General features: G+C 42.1%; 1 protein-coding gene across 1 annotated transcript in view; it reads left to right on the plus strand.

Annotated features, from left to right (window-relative positions):
- Positions 1-20,640, plus strand: part of Prex2 (phosphatidylinositol-3,4,5-trisphosphate dependent Rac exchange factor 2) — a 280,846-nt gene that overhangs the window by 73,957 nt on the left and 186,249 nt on the right. The window contains exons 5-6 of the mRNA XM_048420638.3: positions 1,595-1,696; positions 16,131-16,292. Of these exons, the coding sequence (XP_048276595.3) occupies positions 1,595-1,696; positions 16,131-16,292 (264 nt within the window). The remainder of the gene's footprint in view (positions 1-1,594; positions 1,697-16,130; positions 16,293-20,640) is intronic.

The raw sequence follows: 20,640 nt of genomic DNA on the forward strand, positions 1-20,640 counted from the left end.
TGACTGACAGCAATTCCTCACATCAAGTTTAGCCCTCCACAGATACAGATCACATGTACCTGCACAAATGTGCATGCTCACCTTCACACATAGGTGTCCACAATGTATAGGCATGCATACTTGTATGCATATGCACACATATAGTTCTCTCTCACACACACACATGTGGATAAAAAAAATGTTAAAGTTAAACTAGACCTTTTCAGGACACCTCATGAGCCACGGAAAAGAGTAACTACTTTTTTTTTGAGACTGCTAACTCATGCTGGAACTGGAACCTTTAAAACATTCGTGGAATATGGTAAGATATTAATAACTGTACACAAGAATTTCTCCCAGGGAAACCACCATAGGTACTGTGAAGGAATGTTGGCTGCTCTGTCTTCTGTGATGTTTGGGTGAAGCAACCATCCTCTAACGAGGTACCCATACAGAGACTGAGACTGCTGTCTCATGCAGGGCAGGACTCTGCCCAGTGGTGTGCCTTTGGAATGTTCTCTCTTCAGCTCCACTTCTCCTGGAAATTCATATAGAATATTACTATAAAATAATGTCGGCGACTGTGCTAACCTCCCATCGTAGCCTTCTGAAGGTCCTCTCCTTCCTGCCTGATGGATTAATTAAGTCCTTGTCTGGGGTGGCCACTCTGGCAGGCAATGCAGAAACAAAGTTCCCACAGGTCTTTCTCATTGTAGCATTGTTTAGAAGACTAAAGGCTGCCTATTCAAGTGGTTTTCTCTTTCACCATCACTTTATGGCAAGCCCAAGCTGCTTCCTGTCCACCCTGTGATTGCTACGGTGGAGATGTTTCCATCTGCTTTGCCCTTGTGGAGAGCGGCTCTGATTTCCTCTAAGACTGATTGCCACAGTGTCTTTCCTTAAGTATGGTCACGTAACAACAGCAGCAGCAGCCGCAAACATGGCTGAGCATTACCAGTTTAGAGGATTCCAGCATCACAGAGAGCAAAGCTCTCAAATGAGTTCAAGTGGTTCACGTCACCAGTCAGTACTGAAGTCTGACATTCATTCTAGAGCTCAGTGTCTCGGTGCCTGCTTTTCCACCACACGATGCACTTCAAAATGAGCTTATTTTTTGTTTCTGGAAATGGACCCACTTGTTTGTATGTGTTCAGTGTGTGTGCAGGTGCCCATGAAGGCCGGAAGAGGTAGTCACATCCCTTGGAATTCAAGGTACAGGCAGCTGGGAGCTGCCCAATCTGCATATTGGCTACTGAGCCTGGGTCCATGGCAAAAACAGGGAACATTCTTAGCTCTCTAGGTGCCATGCCCCCTCTCCAAGCCTCTCAACAGTGCTCTTCTCTAAACAAGATATATCTGTTTTGTATGTCTCTCTGTTTGTTCTCACTCTCCCTTTCTCTGTTTACACATCTTTTCCTTCATGCTCAGAAGAATATATGTGACTTAAACTCCAAGTTGTAGGTTCACTTTGGGTTCGGTACCCAACACGAAAGGCTGGGTCTTCACTGTCCTTGTGACGTGATATAGAAAGACACCTGTTTTCACAATCTTTCAGCGTGCAATGTTGATGGAATAGCTTTGCAGCCTGAGTTTTGTCTGTTTGTTTTCCCTGCAGAACTGCATGCTACTGGGAGGACGGAAGAACACGGACGTTCCCCTGGAAGGGTACTTAGTGACACCGATACAAAGAATATGCAAGTACCCGCTCCTCTTGAAGGTAATTAATGTTGCAGCGTGTGTTAGTGCCTTCATATTTTGTTGACTTAAAAAAACATCTTTTAAAGATGCCAATATTCTGGAAAGAACAGACCATAATTACTGGAAAAATGGCTCTTTTGTCATAAATTCCTGCATGGAATAGGAAACAAACCTTTAGTAGAAAGGCCATTAAAGGAAGCTTTTAGTGCTCTTTGAAACACACATACTTGTTTGAGTTTCATTTGGAGTAAATGCATTAGCTTTAGAAAAGACCCCATTAAACCCATTATGGCTGGTTTACATGGCACTTCAGCTATAGAGAACTTTGTATAATTCTACTGTTGTTCTATTTTTGGTTTCTCTATATTTTAGTGACTTGATGTTAATGACATTAAGGTTAAATTATACAGTTTCAAAGCTTAGTGTGTCAGTTTTTTGTTTGTTTCTTTGTTTGGTTGGTTTTTTTCTTTTGTCAACTTGACACTAGCTCGGGCCATCTGGGAGAAGGGGACATCAGTTGAAAAAATACCTCCATCAGTTTGGCTCGTAGACAAGTCTCAGGGGCGTTTTCTTGATTAACAATTGATGTGGGAGGGTGCAGTCCACTGTGGACGGATGGAAGCTAAGCAAACCATGGGAACACACCAGTAAGCCGTGGTCCTCCTTGCCTCTGCTTCGATTCCTGCTTCCCGGTTTCTGTCCTGATTTCCCTTACAGTGGGCTGTAAGCCTGTCATGGGTCATGGTGTCTATCATTACAAAAGACGCTTAACTAATACACTTGCCTTTTAAGCAATTACTGTAAAGGTGTTGTGTGGACCACATGGAACAAGCACAGTGGAACACAGGGTGGAAAGAACTCTCTCACAGACAGTAAACACCACACTAGCAACTGCTGCAGGTGTGAAAGTAGCCAGGGTTTTTAGTACGATGATACAATGTTGTACAGGAATAGCAAGTCTGAAACTATAGCTTTTGAAATTACAACACTAGGGTAGGGAATTGGAGGGAGGGTTGGACTTATGAACCCTGAGTTCAAATCACAGGGGTTCCCTACTAATTCTCTGTCTGAGGTGTGTAATAGAACTCCTTAAAGTCTTGAGGGCGAACAGTGATGATGAGGAGGATTATCATGAAGTCATAGCATATGAATTTATGTACAAACACATGGCTATATATTTATTTACATGTATGTAGGACTCTGAAAGGGTAATTAATTTTGCTATTTTATGTCTATCTTAGCATAGTGTTTGGAATTATTCATTATCATTCATATCTATTTTATTCTTACTTATTTTACTAAATTAATTATGGATTGTTTCTGTTTTTTAAAAAATATGAAATACTATGGACATGTAAATAGATGTGTTGGTGTACCTTTTTGAACATAAATGTTATGAATAGTAACTAGAAATAAATCTTGTTATAGTTTTCTGAGTTGCATAATTGACTGTCTTATAAAATTTCTGTGTATGATAGTATATGGATTGTTATATGTATTACTTAGTGCAGGTTTGTGCACGTTTGTAAGTGTGCTTATGCATGTATGTATGCATGCATGTGGAAAGCCATTGGTGAAATCCAGTTATTGCTGTCTAGGGTCTTGATCAGGTTTGATTTCTCCATCAAATAAGAAATTAAAAGACAGGAAAAAAACCAAGTGGTACCAGCACAAACCTTCAGTCCCAGAACTCAGGATGTAAAGGCAGACAGATCTCTGAGTTCTAAGACAACCAGGACTACATAGAAACCCTGTCTTAGAAACAAAACCACAGCCACCCTAAAAAAAAAGGCAGGAAATAAACTTAATTAAAAGTGTAAAAGTACACATACACACACACACACACAGAGAGAGAGAGCGAGAGAGAGAGAGAGAGAGAGAGAGAGAGAGAGAGAGAGAGAAGAAGAAGAAGAAGAAGAAGAAGAAGAAGAAGAAGAAGAAGAAGAAGAAGAAGAAGAAGAAGAAGAAGAAGAAGATATTTAAAAACTAAAACTATGAACCTATTGGGAGTGCTTGGATCTTTAAGGCATCATTAGTGATGTAGGGCAAGCCCTCCTCCCAATTGTTTTTGACTGGTCAACTTAAGAAAAAAAGAGGGATCTGATAGGCCCAGAGAGTCAGGACTTGGACTGGCACCTTCTCAGCTCAGCTAGAAGGAGCACCCCCAGTTGGGGTTGGAGGGTAAGTTCATCAAGGCTTTGTTCTGGATGAAGAAGCTGAAAGTTGGCCATCGTGTTGTTTACCAATGTACCTTTTGCCTTAATGTCTGCTTGATTCCCCCTCTCTTAGGCACCTGTAACCTGTTAGGACCGCTAGCACAGTTATAAAGCCTAGCGAGAGTATGATTAAAGGGAGTGTTGGTCCATGGACATCCTTGTTGAAAGAGGAGAACATGTAGGAACCCCACCTACAGAATCCACTGCATGCCTGATCCTAGGCACTGGTCAGACTATGATGTCTCTACCTCCTTGATCTACTGCTGGTCCTGGACTTTGTCAAGAATGCTGTTGGTTTGACTCAAGAGATTGAGGTGCTTTTCATCAGTGAATTTAAAATCATTAGCCAGCCAGTGGGTTTCTCCTATTTCAAACCTACGCAGAACATCAAGGGACAAGGTCAGTGAAAAGACTTCCTCCATGTTGTTATTGATGCAGATTTCGGACAAGGGATCAAGGTCTGGTATAATCAGTGGATTGGTGCACCAGAGTCTCATACTGGAGAGTTGATGGTCAGAGGCCTTACATGAAGAGTCAGTGAAAGTAACCGTCTTCTTGATCACGCCCTTCCAACAACAGATGTGCTTGCTAGTGTACCAGAATTTATTTCTTCTCAGGATAGGCACCAAGCGCCAAGTGCGAATGAAGTCAGAGTCTCTTCCTTTTTTGAACACAGCCAGAGCTCACTCTCTAATTTCGGATCAATATAGTCCCCCTGGATCAGGTTTGGTAAGATTGCCCAGCGATGTCCTATCGGCACTCCTTGGGTGTCATTAATGATTTTCCCCAAGCCTAAGCTTCCTGGATAGAAAGAGAAAGGTGCTTTGTGTCCTTCCCTGGAAAAGCAAGTCTGTAGTTCTGACAGATCTCTTGGAATTTTGCCAGCTGGCAAATCAGTCACCATTGATTGTTTCAGGGTTTGGTCAAGGTCATTGGTGAGAAAAGTTTTGCTATGTATGAGACATTGGCAATTAGGCATATTCCTAAGTCTGAGTAGGGCCAGGGGCAATATATATACTACCCATGGGGCATGAGTTTCTCCAAATAACTTCCCTTGGTGTCTTTTAGGAGAATCCTAGCCTGTTTTAACATTCCAGAAGTCTTGGGCTGTCAAGAAAATGTAGATAGGTAGATGATACTGAATTTCCAAGGCTTTAGTCAGACCCTGAGAAATGAGCAGGCACATTTCCACTCTAGAGACTTTAAAGTATTCCATATCTAGTAATTATTTTGGAGAGCAACACCCTAGCTACTTCTTCTGTTTTATATAGACACCCTGTAAGGTGTTTCCCAAGACTAGGAGATATTTGGAATTTGGTCCACCAGGCATGTTAATTAAATCTGGTTGCCAGCTCCCCCCCCCCCCCCCCCCCCCCCCCCCCCCCCCGTCTCTAGGTACCTGAAGGCTGGAAATGCCTTTGGGGGCGGGGTATCTGTTTCTATCCTGCTAGATCCCACAGTCATTCAGTTCCCCCAAAACACACACACAAAAGCTTATATTAATTATAAACTGTTGGACCTATTAGCTGAGAATTATTATTAACTAGCTCTTACAACTTAAATTAACCCCTAAGTTTTGTCTATGTCTAGCCATGTAGCTTCATACCGTTTCTCAGTAAGGCATTCTCATCTTACTTTCCCTGCGTCTGGCTAGTTATTGTGTCTCTGCCTTTCCTCTTTCCAGAATTCTCTTAGTCTGGTTGCCCTGCCTATACTTCCTTTCTGACTAAACCAATATGAATGACAGATTCTTACACTGTACAAAAGCATTCTCCCACAATATTTCCCCTTCTTTTGCATTTCAAAATAAGAATTCTGTATCTAATCTTCTTTGTTTAGCTTTTTTCCTGACCATTGTCCATAATAACTTGTAACTAACATGCTAAACAAAGACAAACATCCATAATCCATTTTTTTTTTCGAGGACAGAAATGTGAGCATAGTTTTCTAGGCTACTTCCTGCTGATTGGGGACACTGGTAATCTTATAAGGACCCAAAGAAAATGTAGGATTATGGTCAGGCCCTGACTGCAGTATTCTGTGAGGCTGGATCCTCTCAGCCAGCAACCTTGAAGCTGTTCTTGATGCAGAACTCAGAGGAAACTGCAACAGAGGTGCTCTGAAATGTTGGCTCATCTGGGCCATGTGTTCCCACTGGAGGTTTTTCAGGAAGTCTTCCTCAATCAAACCTTATTTTTCTTAATCAAGAATGAATCCACAACCTCTCATTTCCTGTGGAAACAAAGGCAAAACCTCTTCTCCAAAGTAACTTATCTTTTGATTTCAATTTTGAAGTCAAGGCATTTTCAAAACCTATAGGTTGAATTAATGCAGCAGCATTTAGAATCAAATGTCTTTTAGCAGCTGTTGTTCCTTCCTCAGCAGCCAGATAATTCAAAGACAACACAATAATATCCAATATCCAGACAAGACATTCTGTGTATTTTCTATCTTTACATGGCATTTTTTACTCTATTATTTATTTTTAATTTTCTAATTTTTGGTTTTTTGAGACAGGGTTGCCAGACTTACCTTGAACACACAGAGATCTGCTTTTCTCTGCTTCCCAAGTGCTGGGATTAAAGGCATGCACCAACATGCCTGGCCACTCTGTTTCTTTTTTTTAAGGACTTTATCCTTTTTCTTTTCTCTCCCAAGCCTACATATATTTTTGAATACACTGTAAACCATTTAGAGACATTTGTTTTTCCATCTGATTCTGTCTTTACTGTATATCTCTATCTTTTTCTGAGCACATGAATATTAAATCTGTTAAGTAGAAAGCTAGGATTAAAGCTGCAGCTTTGGTGGTTGACTCTACCCGATTCCTTTGCTTTCTGAGAGTCTAGCTTCATGGCAGAGGCACTTTCAGGAGTCATATCTATTGACCCAACTCTGTGGAGTTTCAAGGTCCATGCTATCATGAAGAAGCATGCCTCAGACTATTCATGAACACCATTGAAGTGTTGGTGGTGGGGCCTTTTAGAAGAACTGTGAGGATTTTTGTCACTAATGCTGAGTCAGGAAACCACTCTTAAAGAAGCTGCGCCTCTTCTCACCACCAGGAAACAGAGCCTACCAGAGAAAAGATGGTAACCAAGAAACTGTGCTTGACTCTGTTCTTGTCTGTCTAAAATTCTTTTTTAAAAACTTTCTCACTCTTTATGTGGGAATTCTTGCCAGAAGTATGAGTGCCATTTGTAGACAGAGTTTCTGTCCTGCCCAGTCTTGCAGCCATTCTGTTCCAAAGAAAAACACAAAGGCTTATCTTAATTATAAACTGTTTGACCTATTAGCTGAGGATTATTATTAGCTAGCTCTTGCAAGTTATATTATCCCATAATTCTTGTCTTTGTTTAGCTGTGTGGCTTGGCACCTTTTCTCAGTAAAGCATTCTTATCTTGTTTCCTCTGTATCTGGCTGGTGACTCTATGTCTGCCTTTCCTCTTCCCAGAATTCTCCTAGTCTGGTTTCGCCACATTTACTTCCAGCCTGGCTACTGACCAATCAGTGTTTTATTAAACCAATATAAGTGACAAGTCTTTACAGTGTACAAGAGCATAATTACACAGCAGTTATGTCTCTGCCATATCTTCCATCCTTGTACCATCTGATGGATTACTTCTTTTAGGCCTTGTCTCTTGAGCATTTGCCAATGAGCGTGTTCATTGTCCCAAATGATATGTCAGATGAGGGACTTTCATTGTAGGGCAGTAATAATCAATGGTTAAATGTTAGCCACCATCATTGCTGATGTCTGATTTTTATAGACTAAAGCCAGTTTCTCAGAGGAGTTTTTTTTTTTTTTTGGCTCTTTCACAAGGCAGCAGAGATTCCTCCCAGAGTACAGCATTGCTTGTATTCCAGCCCTCTTGGCCTCAGAGTCAGCTGTCCTACTTCTTTTGCCTCTGGGTCATCCCCTTTCTGATATCCAGGACAGTGGGTGAATATCAGAAGGATTGCATTCAGGAGCCTAAGAATCTCTTGGGAATACTTGATAAAGATCTCAGCTGTTGTTAGGAGGAGGCCACATTCCTTCTATGTGGTTGCGTGGCCATGGAGGATGAGGAAGCCATATTTGAAATCTGTGTATATAAATATTGACTCTTTTCCCTTTGGACAGTTCTACAACTGAAAGAAGTACTTTCATCTTGCCTAGTTGAGTAGTAGAGTTTGGGGATACTGGTCCTGACTCAAGCACTTCAAGTTCAGTGGTTATTGCATATCCTGCATGTCAGATCTTTCTTTCACAAAAGAAATTCCCTCTATCTAGAAGACCAATTGGGTTGATCTGAGAGACTAGTATGGGCTATGCAGTTGTCTATGAGGTCCTCCTGACAGAGCCTTCCATTTCGGAAAGATTGATGACTAGGTTCAGGCTTGGACAGGTCTGGAGAATAATTTCAGATCCCTCTACTGTGAGGGTCTAATATTTAGGGAACGTCCTGTGAGGTGGATTTGCAGTGGTTCTAAACCTGTGGGTCACAGACCATTTTGGGGGTCCAATCCCTTCCACATGGGTTACCTAAGACCATCAGAAAATACAGATATTCATAACAATAGCAAAATTACAGTTACGAAGTAGCAATTAAACTAATTTTATGATTGGGAGGTCACCACAACATGAGGAACTGTATTAAAGGGTCTCAGGATTAGGAAGGTTGAGAGCCACTAAGGGTTTCTTAGATTTTTCAGAATGACTCAGTGTAATGACACTTGTGAACTGTGAGGGGGAGCCCTCGGAAACCTTTGATCTCCAGGAATCAGGAATCTGGCAGTAGCAACTGCTCACAGGCATCCAAAGCAGCGCCTTGCTACCTCATCTCATTTCGTAGCTATCTTTCTGACTTGAGGAAATGGAACATGTGTTGGGTAACTGCCCCCTAGAGCTCTTCCCTGTCTCCTAGCTATATACAGGTGAAACTTAGGCTCACTAGGCAAGCCTAAGGCAGGAGCTTTGGTTAATGACTTTTCAAGTTTTCTGGAAGGCTTGCTGGGACTCCGCAATTCAACTCTGGTGAATTCTTGAGACTGAGTCTCCTTACGGGCCTGATTTAGAAGTGTAGCCAGTACTGACAATCTGGGGAGCTACATTCTACAGTATTCTATAACTTCCTGAAAGGCTTTCATCAGTGTGAGGGCTTGGGTGAGCATGCTTGGGAGAGAAGGAAGGCAAAGATGGGGCAGACTCATTCCGGTCCTAAAGCTCTGGGCCCTTTTGGAAAGACAAGGCCCAAGTAAGCAGCTTCTGCTTTGTAGAGGTGGGATTTCCCCCCAGGACACTCTGTAGCCTCTGTCAGCTAGGAAATATGGAGGGATGTTTTCTTTGGGATATGAGGCTTTCAGTTGGCCATCTACAAGATTATTATGATAAGTTCATCCCATGAGTTAAGTCAAATAAGACAGACTGTCTCAAAACCCCTGGAATAGGACAGTCCAAGTAACTTATCCTGTTCTGCATGTGGGATCTTCAAAAGCAAATAGAAACTGATTATGGGGTGAAGTGAGATGTATAGAAAGGGGTCTTTATGATCCAGCTCTCTTGCCAGGTGGTGGTGGGAGCAGTAGCACACACTTTATTATTTTTTTTTAATCAATATGTATATCTGTGTGAGGGTCCTGGATCTTGGAGTTACAGACAGTTGTAAGCTGCCATGTGGGTGCTGGGAATTGAACCCGGGTCCTCTAGAAGAGCAATCAGTGCTCTTAACCACTGAGCCATCTCTCCAGCCCCAGTAGCACACACTTTAATATCAGCACTTGGAAGGCAGAGGCAAGCAGATCTCTGAGTTTGAAGCTTGGCTGATCTATAGCATGAGTTCTAGGAGCCACGGCTACACAGAGAAACCGTGTTTGGAAAAACAAACAAACAAGCGAACAGATCTAACACTGACTAATGAGTCTTATTAGGGAATTCAAGGGGAGAAGAGTGTAAGAATTAGGAGCTACTGGATGGAGGGAAGCCACTCTGTCACTGATCATACAGAGATCTTGAACTGACTTCCGTTTGTTAGGTTCTGTGCTGACACCAAGTATGGGATGTTCTGCATACTAGACGCTTCAACCAGTCATCCTTCTTTCATTAGCCCTTGAATTATGGAGAGAAGTCCCCCTCTGATGTTGTTTCTGATCAAGAAAATGGGCAGGATCTTTGCGAGGATATATGACTACAGGAGAGGCCATTTTAGCGTCCTCTATAGCCTTGTACTTCCATCTGTCCGCACTGCAGCCTTGACTTTGCTCTCCAGGGAGACAAGCAACAGTGTTCTGCCCTGGAGGGAGAAGCAGTCTGACCTTGAGTCTAGACCAAAGGTTTCTTTGCAGCAGAGGAGACAGGGTATGGGGAACAATTGAAAAGAAATGACAGAAGTGGAGGTCTCCCCCGAACAAACAAACAGTCAAGTGAGGTAACGTTTTAGGGGTTGGCCTAACAGACTCTGAATTATGAACCCTCATGGACCAGGAACCAGAGTGCAGGGTCAGTGCTAATAATCACACTCCTCAGTCAGTCATGAATCTAATCTTATGCTTCTTGCAGTCCCAATTTCACAGGGCTCTTCAAGATTGTCTGAACATGATAGGAGTCAGTATAGGAAGCCCCTTCGCCACCAGACCTATCATTATGGAAAGGAATGAGGCCCAGCTGGGCTGGAAGGCATTGGTGCTGCCAGTGATTTCCTCTACAGATGAATCAGGGTTCAAGAAGTCTCTGAGGGCATTCCCAACAGGAAGTGAGCCCCTTGCACACAGAGGAAGTAAGCCTTAGGCTTAGACTGTATGGGGGAGGGAAGGGAGAGCATTTCTCTGGTTCGCTTTTGCAACCACTAACTGCCCATGGTGCTGGTTGTTTTTTTTTCTTTTCATGGCTCTGTTATAAAAAGACTGAGTTTGTGACCTGGACAAATTAAAAAAGCTTGCTATTGTTTTGTCTGGGAGAGCTGCTAGTGTCTGGAGCTTTTTATGAGTGTCTGAGCTGTATGAGTTAAGAGCATGGCTTTTAGGGTTGCGTTCTCCAGTGATTCAGGGTACATTGGTGTATTTTCCCAGTGCAATCCTCCTTGTCTACCTGTATTGTATAACGGGCACTAAGAAGGAGTTTTGACTTTAGTCTTTCTTTTGTTTGTTTGATTTTTGAGACAGGGTTTCTCTGTAGTTTTTGGAGCCTGTCCTGGAACTAGCTCTTGTAGACCAGGCTGGCCTCGAACTCACAGAGATCTGCCTGCCTCTGCCTCCCGAGTGCTGGGATTAAAGGTGTGCACCACCACCGCCCAGCCGACTTTAGTCTTCTTAAGACCCTCTATAACACAGCAGAACAAATGTCTTTTCCATTCTTCATGTGGTCGTTTGGATTTCAGAAGGACTTCTGAGGGGGTCTAGCCTCATACCCCATTGGGAAGCCCATGTCCACTTTTATTTCCTTCCTCATCCAAGAGCCTGCTCTAACACTCTTCCCTTCTCCAGAAGGGTAGTGTTTGTACTAATGACATCATCACTTCTTCATGCCATGCTTCAGATATCTGGGTTAGTTCAAAGTATTCATCATCCTGTGTGGATCCTCCATAGAACTTCACAGTCATTCAGTTCTGCCAAGGTAAAGGAGGCCTGGACAAACATAACTCCACCTGAGAGGAAACAGTCCTTTTGGGTGTTGAGAGAGTACCAGGATAGTTACTTTGTTTATCCTTGGGATAATGGTGGTGAGCCTATGCAAGTTACTGTGGGTCTTGATCTTTCCAGAGATCAGGATAGATCCTAGGAGGCTTTTCCCTTCCTACTAGGGTTTTCTTGGGTAAAGGATTTTCTTCTAATAACTCTTCCTCCTCCTATCCTCTCTCCCTGGGTTAGAGTTTGAGCCATAGTTAACTAATGTGGTAGCCTCCTTAATGTGAGAGGCATCAGAAAGGCACAGAGACAGCATCACACTTCTTGGCTCCTGGTGGATCAGTGTGAACCCCAGTTAAGTTGCCCCCAGACAGGATCTTTGTTGAATGCTTTATGCTCTATGAAGGTAGTCTCCAGATTAGGCCTCTCAAATCCAGTTCTCAGATTTTAATTTACATTAGCTCCCCCCTCAAATTATTTCAGGTATAGAACAGAAGGAGGAACTAGCTGACTTCTGCTCACAACTCTGGTAGGGTGAGAGAGAGCTTCCATATTATCTAACAGCCCAATAGGTTTCTAATTGCTCTGTTAATGGTTCCTTTTCTTCTGATTTAAGGGAGAGGAGCTAAGACCCTAAGTAAAGAATGTTGGAAGTCAGACAAAATAATGCCCAAACAAGATCCTACCCAATAGAGACGATGAGATAAGATGCCAACAAGAACAAGATCCTATATAGTCAGAGAAGACTAGATAAGACCCTAACAAGATCCCACCCAGTAAGAGAAAACTAGATAAGACCCTAACAAGATCCTACCAAATTATAGTAGACTAGATAAGATGCCGACAAGATCCTGTATAGTCAGAGAAGACTAGACAAGACCCTAACAAGCTCCTACCCAATTAGAGAAGACTAACTAAAATGCCAGCAAGCTCCTACCCAATTAGAGAAGACTAAATACGAATCCAACAAGATCTTATATAGTCAGAGAAGACTAGCGAAGCCCCTAAAAAGATCCTACCCAATTAGAGAAGACCAGATAAAATGCCAACAAGATCCTATGTAGTCAAGGAAGACTAGATAAGACCCTAACAAGCTTCTACCCAGTCAAAGAAGACTTGATTAGACTCTAACAAGATCCTGCCCAGTCAGATAAAACTGTGATTGTTAGGATAAAGATAAAAAAATCAAATCTCATGAGGAATAAAGTTCAGAAAGTCTCTTTGGAGCCAGTTGCCTGACAAACTTGTAAGAGATTTGCAGCCTCAGCCCAAGGAGTGGCACTTTCAGCCAGAGCTATCTGAAAGAATGCTCTTGCTCTCTGAAAAAGGCCAGTTGGACTGGGACTGAACGAGCATGTGATCCAACCAGATTCTCTGAATGTGACCGGATTCTCTGAATGTGGCTGACCCGGAGTCTTTCTGAAAAGCCATTGACAATGACACTGGGACTTGTTTCCTCTGCATATACTGGATTTTGGGGATCCAATCTGTTTGGATACTCACCTTCCTGGACCTGGAGGGAGGGGGGAGGAACTTGAATTTCCCACAGGGCAGGAAACCCTGACTGCCCTTAGGGATAGAGAGGGAGGAGGAGGGAGAGTGGGGGGAGTGGGAGAGTGTTGGGAGGAGGGGCGGAAATGGAAACTTTTATAATTTAATAAATTTCAGACAGTTAAAAAAAAAGAAATAGAGGCAGGAGAAATAAATTTGAAAGTGAACCTTCCCTACTAAAGAAGTGGGGAAAATAAAATGACCAGCCTGCAGTTTCTATCACTCCTTAAATGTAGCAGTGGTGGTGTTCCTGTTCTAGGATGGAGAAGGGATGCCAGCAAACTCAGTGGTCACCCCATGCCATGCTTTCATGGCTTGACTCCGTTTATCCTGACCTTAATATTTAGGTGATCCTCTGAAGGACTCACAGGCAAGTCTTCCAAAATTGTTATTGTCTGGGCAGGGAGCATCTCAGACATGGTAGGCAGCAGACTTTGCTAAAAAAGAAAAAGAAGCACGCACACCCACAGAAGACTCCCAATAAATGCCAAGGGGATTCAGAAGCCCGAACCCCAGGGAGGGCTTGAAGTTTTTCATTGTTTTGGTGTTATGATCAGGGGCCTCTCCCTTTATCTGGGTATGGTCAATGTATACCAAGGAGAAAGCTGCTAAGTACACAGCTTCATAAGAATTGAGACATGTCCGGGACCAGCTTTGGGAATGTCTGGGGCTTTGTGTGTGTGTGTGTGTGTATGTGTGTGTGTGTGTGTGTGTGTGTGTGTTGTGTGTGCGTGAGTGTGTGCATGTGTGTATGTGTGTGCATGTGTGTGTGTGTGTGTGTGTGTGTGTGTGTGTGTGTTGAAGCTGTGTTGCACACAGCTTTTTTTCTGGGTAGAGAATCCAGAAATTTTCCATCTGCTTGTTTACCTATAGCCTCCTTCCTTAGCTGTCTGCCTGTCCGGGTGTTTTTCCGCCTTCAGGGTATCTTTCCTTAATTGCTCTCCACTTTTGTTTATTTGAAGCAAGGTCTCTCTCTCTCTCTCTCTGCCTCAAATTTATCAACTTGGCTAAACTGGATGACCAATGAGTGTCAGGGGTTCTGGCGTCGCTGTTCTCACCCTTACCAGTAGGGTTATAGGTGCAGACAACCACACCCAGATTTTGATGCAGACTCTGGGGATCGGAATTTGGGCCCTCATGCTTATGTGGCAGACACCTTATGTACCTCTGCAGTCTGTAAAAATATGTTTAGCATTTTTTAAAGAAGGATTTTTGTATCACAAAACTGGTCTAGAGTTGCTTGGCTAAGCCGTGAAAAGCCTTATGGTGAAGCAAAGGCAGGGACCTCCAGCTGAAAAGTTTTGGCACAGCCTATACCTTGCAGTGTCAATACCAGTACGGTTCTATATGTTCTGATGCTCCGAGCATCCCTGCAAATCTCCATCTAAGGGATTCAGTGTGCTTATGCCCCCATAGTTGCTCTTATCCCTGATCTCTTGTTGGGATTCCAGGTACTTTCTTTATTTAAGGGCAAGAAGGGAATGTTTAGAATGCATCATAAGCAAGTGATTGTGTTTAATCACTCATGGCTGATTAGGGTTGACTTTACATGTTTAAATTTAATTACTTTTTTTTTAAAAAAACATCATAGATAGATACATCCTTATGTATCTATGATGCATAGATACATCTACATGAAAGAGAGTAGTTGAGAAACGTGAAGCAGAGGTGACCTCCTTGCCCTTTGGGAAGACTATTTCCATTCACAAAAAAAAAGACTTATGTATACAGATAGGCCTATATTGAAAAATTAAACTCGGATTCTTTTTGAGTGGTTTTATTCATTCAGAGGAAAGTATTAAAATGCACTAGATTATGTTGTGAAGAACTTTCAGAATCTGAGAGTGAGTGACCAGTAAAGTCATTGTTTTTTGTTCATTTCACATTTATCCAATTCATGCCTCAAGTCCTCAGATTAGTGTTGGGTACCATTCCAGGGACCCACATCTTGTCCTGAAGTTTGAGGTCCACATTTCGTATAATTTTAAAAAATCTTGTTTCTGAGAATTTACTTCGAGGTTGCAGGTCTTTCTTAGGGATTTGGGGTCCAGAATTAAAATTCCAACTTCATCTTGGGAATAGTGTGATGTGTAGCAAACACAAGGTCAAAGTTTATTTCGAAGTATTCAACAGTGAAACAGCTAAGAACTGCCTGCCTTCCCACTGCATGTCGATAAATAAAAAAAAAAAATCTGAAATTACGCCTCAGGGTTTCTGTAATTGTGTTAGTGCCTTGATGATGACAACTGCCATAAAGAAACAAATGACTAATTAAAAAACAGTGTGGTCACATCTGTCTAGACAGTGGGTGAAGATGTTTAACTTTGTGTGTCTAAAGAACAGCTATGAGGACCATTTAATATATTTAAAATATTACAGATTATTCTGCTTTTGATATTTGTAATGAAAAGAAGCTTCCTTATTTAATTCTTAGTTTCTGCTTTGGGGATAGAACTTTTATTTATGTTTTTCTTTTCGTTTCAAATATCAAAAGCAGAAGGAACAAGAGCAACTGATGGAGGTGACATATCCTGCTCCCCTAATGATGGGATGGTGTGAAACTGATCAATTAATGCTTTTTACTAGAGTAGAAAACATATACAACTGTTGCTTTATTCATGGCATACTGTTATAGTTTTCCAAAAGATATTAGAAATATCAATTTGATTCAGTTTTGAAACTGTGGTGCTTATTTATGTGAAGATCTGGCAAAGACTTTTAAGAAAAGGAAATTAACGTATACTGATATGCATCTGTTAGAACAAAAGTCAGATTTATAAAAACTTTGATATGGTTCAGGTGAGATATTTGGTGATTTGCAAGAGAGAAGAAACCTTGTACAGGTTCTTAACTGCAGTTAAGTTTGAGGAAAAATCTCAATGACTACAAAAATGAGCATTAAATAACGCTTACTCATTGATTTGACCTTTTGCCTTTGATCGCTATCTTAGTGGAGTTAGCTGGTGATGTCACTTAGCAGCGTGGCTGTCACCGTCTTTGTAGCTTGCATTTCCTGGTCAGTCTGAACCTAGCGTACCACAGAGCTGGAGATCAAAGGGTGGTTTGCTTTCTGTGTATAAACAGGAATTACTGAAGCGGACTCCACGGAAACACGGTGACTACGCAGCACTGATGGAAGCCCTCCAAGCCATGAAAGCTGTCTGTTCCAACATAAACGAGGCCAAGAGACAGATGGAGAAACTGGAAGCTCTAGAAGAGTGGCAATCACACATTGAAGGCTGGGAGGTACGTGTTCTTTGCTCATCTTCTCAGCTTCGTGTAGCTGTGGAGTCATATGCGGGGCTTCCTGTCAATGGAGGGAAGCCACACGTGGTCATCTCCCGGCAGCCAAGGACCACAGTCCGCCCTGAAAGTGCTTTTCTTATTACCTTCACACATGTGTAAGGTGGAAGTCATCTTGACCTGAGAAATTTGTGATGGAACCAATAAATACTGTGTGCCCCCAGGCTTTGGCTCTTCAGAATTTGGGGATAGCACAGTTCTTTTTTTTTTCCTGTCCTGGTTTTAATCAACAAGTACAGAACCTGAATGCTTGGGAAAGTAAAGGACTGCATGCGCTGTGATACCTTTTTTAGACTCCTAAATTGGAGACTTGATGTTGAATTTCATTTTGAGCCTACCTAATCACTCTGTGCATTGACTTCTTTATTTCTAAGCCAAAGGAAATCTCTATGACTTGGTCATATTTGTCCAGTCAAAATGAAAAGTTGAGTTTTATGAGTCATTAAAAAAATTTTTTCTATTTATTTTATTTTTTAAGCTAAAAAAGCAAATGAAAATCCTGGTTGAGATTCAGATGTTCTAGCTATGGTGACTGGTGATGTTGAGTCTCAGTTACTCCACAGGAATGAAATCCTGCACTTCTGCTATAAAAATAAGCTAAAATTCTAGTTTGAAATAACCGTAACTTAAATGAGTATGAACTTTGGGCTAGCAAACTCTTTTTTACTATGATAAAGTGAGCAATTAGGATATTGAAAAAATATAAACAGCAATGAAAATATACAGCCAAGTACAACTCACATAAATCCAGAGAGTACTTTTATCCTTGGGGAGTTGTCATTAACTAACTTTATCTTCAATTTGTTAGTTTTTATTTAGACCTAAAATTATATTCAGCCAGATATACAAAGAAATGGTCAACATTGACCTGGGACAATCCTCCTATTTGGTTACCCCCGCCACGAATCATTGAAAGTGCGAACTGGGGTGTGACTTAACTTCCCCCATGTCTGTATTCTTCCATTGGGAGTGTTCAGGATGACCTTCCTGCAGCCTTTTTCAATCAGGGAGAATGGCTGTGTGTTTTACAGTTGATTCATGATGATAATTCCTTTCCTGCAGGGCGGTTGTCCTGCTGGGCTGAGAAACATAGAGCCAAGTTTGTTTTTTCAACTTTGTTGTCAGTCAAATGCTGGAAGAAAAACCAACTCTCTTAAACTTGCAGGGTTTGTCTGTATAATTTGCAAGGCCTTTTGCTACAACAAGAACTTCAGAGACTCTTTTCAGAACTGTGGAATCTGCTGCTGTCATTTCATTTCCTTCTAGTGTGCAACCTAAAAAAAAAAAAATTAAACCTACTACAGAAAAAAAGGATTTGTTTAAACACCGTTGTTGTTTTGCACAGCCTTGGGTTGTGTTATTTTGCACGTAGCTCGCAGCAGAGGGACGTCTGTCAATTAGGTCAGTTGCTATAATTTGTGACCTGAATGTCCCCAAATGCATGTTGAAGGCTGGTTCCCCAGTGGGTGGTGGTAGTACTTTCAGGTGAGGCCTGGGAAGGATACCTTTAAAGGGAACGTTGAGGTGCTGGGGCCTTCCCGTTTCTCCCTTTTACTTCTTTTCCTCCATGAGGTAAGCAACCATCTCTATACACACTTCCACCATGATGTTCAGTTTCACCGTAGACCAAAGCAATGTGGCCACGTGGCAAAGGCAATTTTGGAATATGTAAAACTAGAAACAAACTTCTCCCTTTCAATCCACTGATTTATTTTAGGTATCTGTTATAGTTGCAGAAAGCTGGCTGCCAGCCTTGAGTTTTACAATACTAAAAACAGAGTCTTGAAGCTGAGGAAGTTAGTGGAGCTTCTTCAGTTCTGCTAAGCATGCTGGGAACCAGCAAGAACTCACCTGTGTCAGAGGCAGAGCATTTGATAAGATTGGCTAGTTCCAAACAGAGTGCTGAGCCCTGTCTTTTTGAGAAGATTTTGATAATCAGTAAATGAGATACAGCCATAGAATTGAGAGTTCAGGACTTTGAATCCTGAAAGAGAGAGAGAGAGAGAGAGAGAGAGAGAGAGAGAGAGAGAGAGAGAGAGAGAGAGAGATATTGAACCACTTGCTTGCTAACTTCTGATAAGGTCTAGCTATGTACCCCAGCCTATAATAATTATGAGGTGAGCTATTAATTCTTTATAAAAGGGGACTAGGGTTTGTTACTCTTCTAAGAGTGCTCTGTAGAAGCCCAGGGTTAACTCTGCCCTGAGAGAACAGGAATAATTTAAAGAGGTACTTCAGATTGTGGGCAGTAGTTGCCGATAAATGTTGAGACTCCTATGCAGTTAGGACGGTCCAAGTTCTGTTGTAGGTGGAAGGATGGCACTCAAAGGTGGCAGAGTCCCTTGTAGGGTTTTTGTAGCTAGAAACTTGAGGTCAATGCTAAGAATGAGCTACTTGTGAAACTCTTACAGGTCTTTCCTGAACCCCTCAAGGACATAGCATTTCTGCCCTGAATAACACCTATGTCTCACAAGGGGTAGATTTGCACTATTTCCAACTTTGGGTGGAAATTCTTCTCATTCACTTATCCAGGGTCACACTGTCTCATCAATCAAAGAAATGTTTTGTTTTTGTTTATTAGTTTTTGTTTTTTTGAGACAGGGTTTCTCTATATAGCCCCGACTATCCTGGTACTTGCTCTGTAGATGAGGATGGTTCCAACTCAGAGATTCACCTGCCTCTGCCTCTGCCTCTGCCTCTGCTTCTGCCTCTGCCTCTGCCTCTGCCTCTGCCTCTGCCTACTAAGTGCTGGGACTAAAGACATCACCATCATTGCCTTGCAAAAGGTTTGGGTTTTATAATAAATTCTCACAAATAATTTGCCCACCTAGAACTTTGTGATAATAAATGATCATTTATAATGGTATGTAGGTAGACTCTACATAAATAGTTGAAATTTCTTGTTCTCAAATCATATGAAACAATGAGGAAAGAAAAGTATAGCTTTTGAGGAGTTATTTTTTCCCCTGGGGCAATACATCAGGCTTCAGTTGTAGATAGTGTGGGTGATTTCAAGGGTCCCATGGGTGTGAGAGAGCAAGCTTTGAATACTACAAAAACTCTGCAAATATGAGAAAAAACAGTATTCTGAAGTTTTCATCAGATTTTATCCTTAAGAATTTCCTATTTTCATAATATATGAACTCAGCTAGTGATGGCTGCTATATTGCTCTGTTAGATACTTAGTGCTTGGTGAAAGCAACTTGAAGCAAGGGTATCATGACATGGAGGGCATAGTGGCAGGACACTCAGATGACGGTCACATTGTGTCCTCAGTTAGGATGCAGACAGAGATGCATCCGCTGGTGCTTAGCTGTGCTCCCCCTTTCATGTAGCCCAAGACCTCAGCCCATGAGGTGCTGCTCTCACAGTCCAGATGTGTCTTTCATCCTCAGTTACACTTCAGGAAATGCCTTCACAGACATGCTAGAGGTGTGATTGCAAATCCAGTCAAGTTGACAGTGCAGATTAAACATCACAATTACTTAAGGTTATGTGAATCTCAGCCATTGTGCTAGCCAGTTTTCTGTCAGCATGACGCAAGCTGTAGTCACTGAGAGGAAGGAACCTCAACTGAGAGCATGTCTCCAGAAGATCATGTTGTAAGCAGGCAAGCCGATAGGGCATTGGAACGATTGGTAGGAAAGGGCTCAGCCTATTGTGGGTGGTTCCATCCCTCCACTGGTGGTCCTGGGTTCTATAAGAAAGCAGACCCAAGCAAGCCGGTAAGCAGTACCCCTCCGTGGCCTCTGCATCAGCTCCTGTCTCCAGGTTTCTGCCTTGCTTGAGTTCCTGTCCTGACTTCCTTCAATGATCAATGACAATGTGGAAGTGTAGGCTGAATAAACCCTTTCCTTCCCAACTTGCTTTGAGTTGTGATGTTTCATCATAACAGTAGTAGTAACTATCACTAGAACAGCCATGGAAGGACCAGGCTCCCCGTTGGTAATTCATTCTCATAGGAACTGACCTGGTCCCATTAGATCTCCTTCATATTTTGTGAGGTCAGTGTCCTGACCTAATTACATTCCCTACTCTCCTGTCCTTAAAGACTCTACCATCTCAACATTGTCATACTAAGTCTCAGGACACGAGCCTCTGGGGGGTTAGCCCTGACTGTGGCTGTGAGTGTGAACGTTTCCTAAAGTTATTACCCCCTTTATGTCGACTTATAAGTTAGGACAGTTTAATTTGACCACTTTCTCAAAACAATAAACTGAAGTTTAGGTTTGCAAATTGGCAACTAAGAAAAAATATAGCTGATTCTTAGAAGTAGCTTTGCTTCCTACCT

The sequence above is a fragment of the Myodes glareolus genome, chromosome 16 (assembly GCF_982192425.1).
Source record: "Myodes glareolus chromosome 16, mMyoGla1.1, whole genome shotgun sequence".
In the NCBI taxonomy this organism is placed as follows: domain Eukaryota; kingdom Metazoa; phylum Chordata; class Mammalia; order Rodentia; family Cricetidae; genus Myodes; species Myodes glareolus.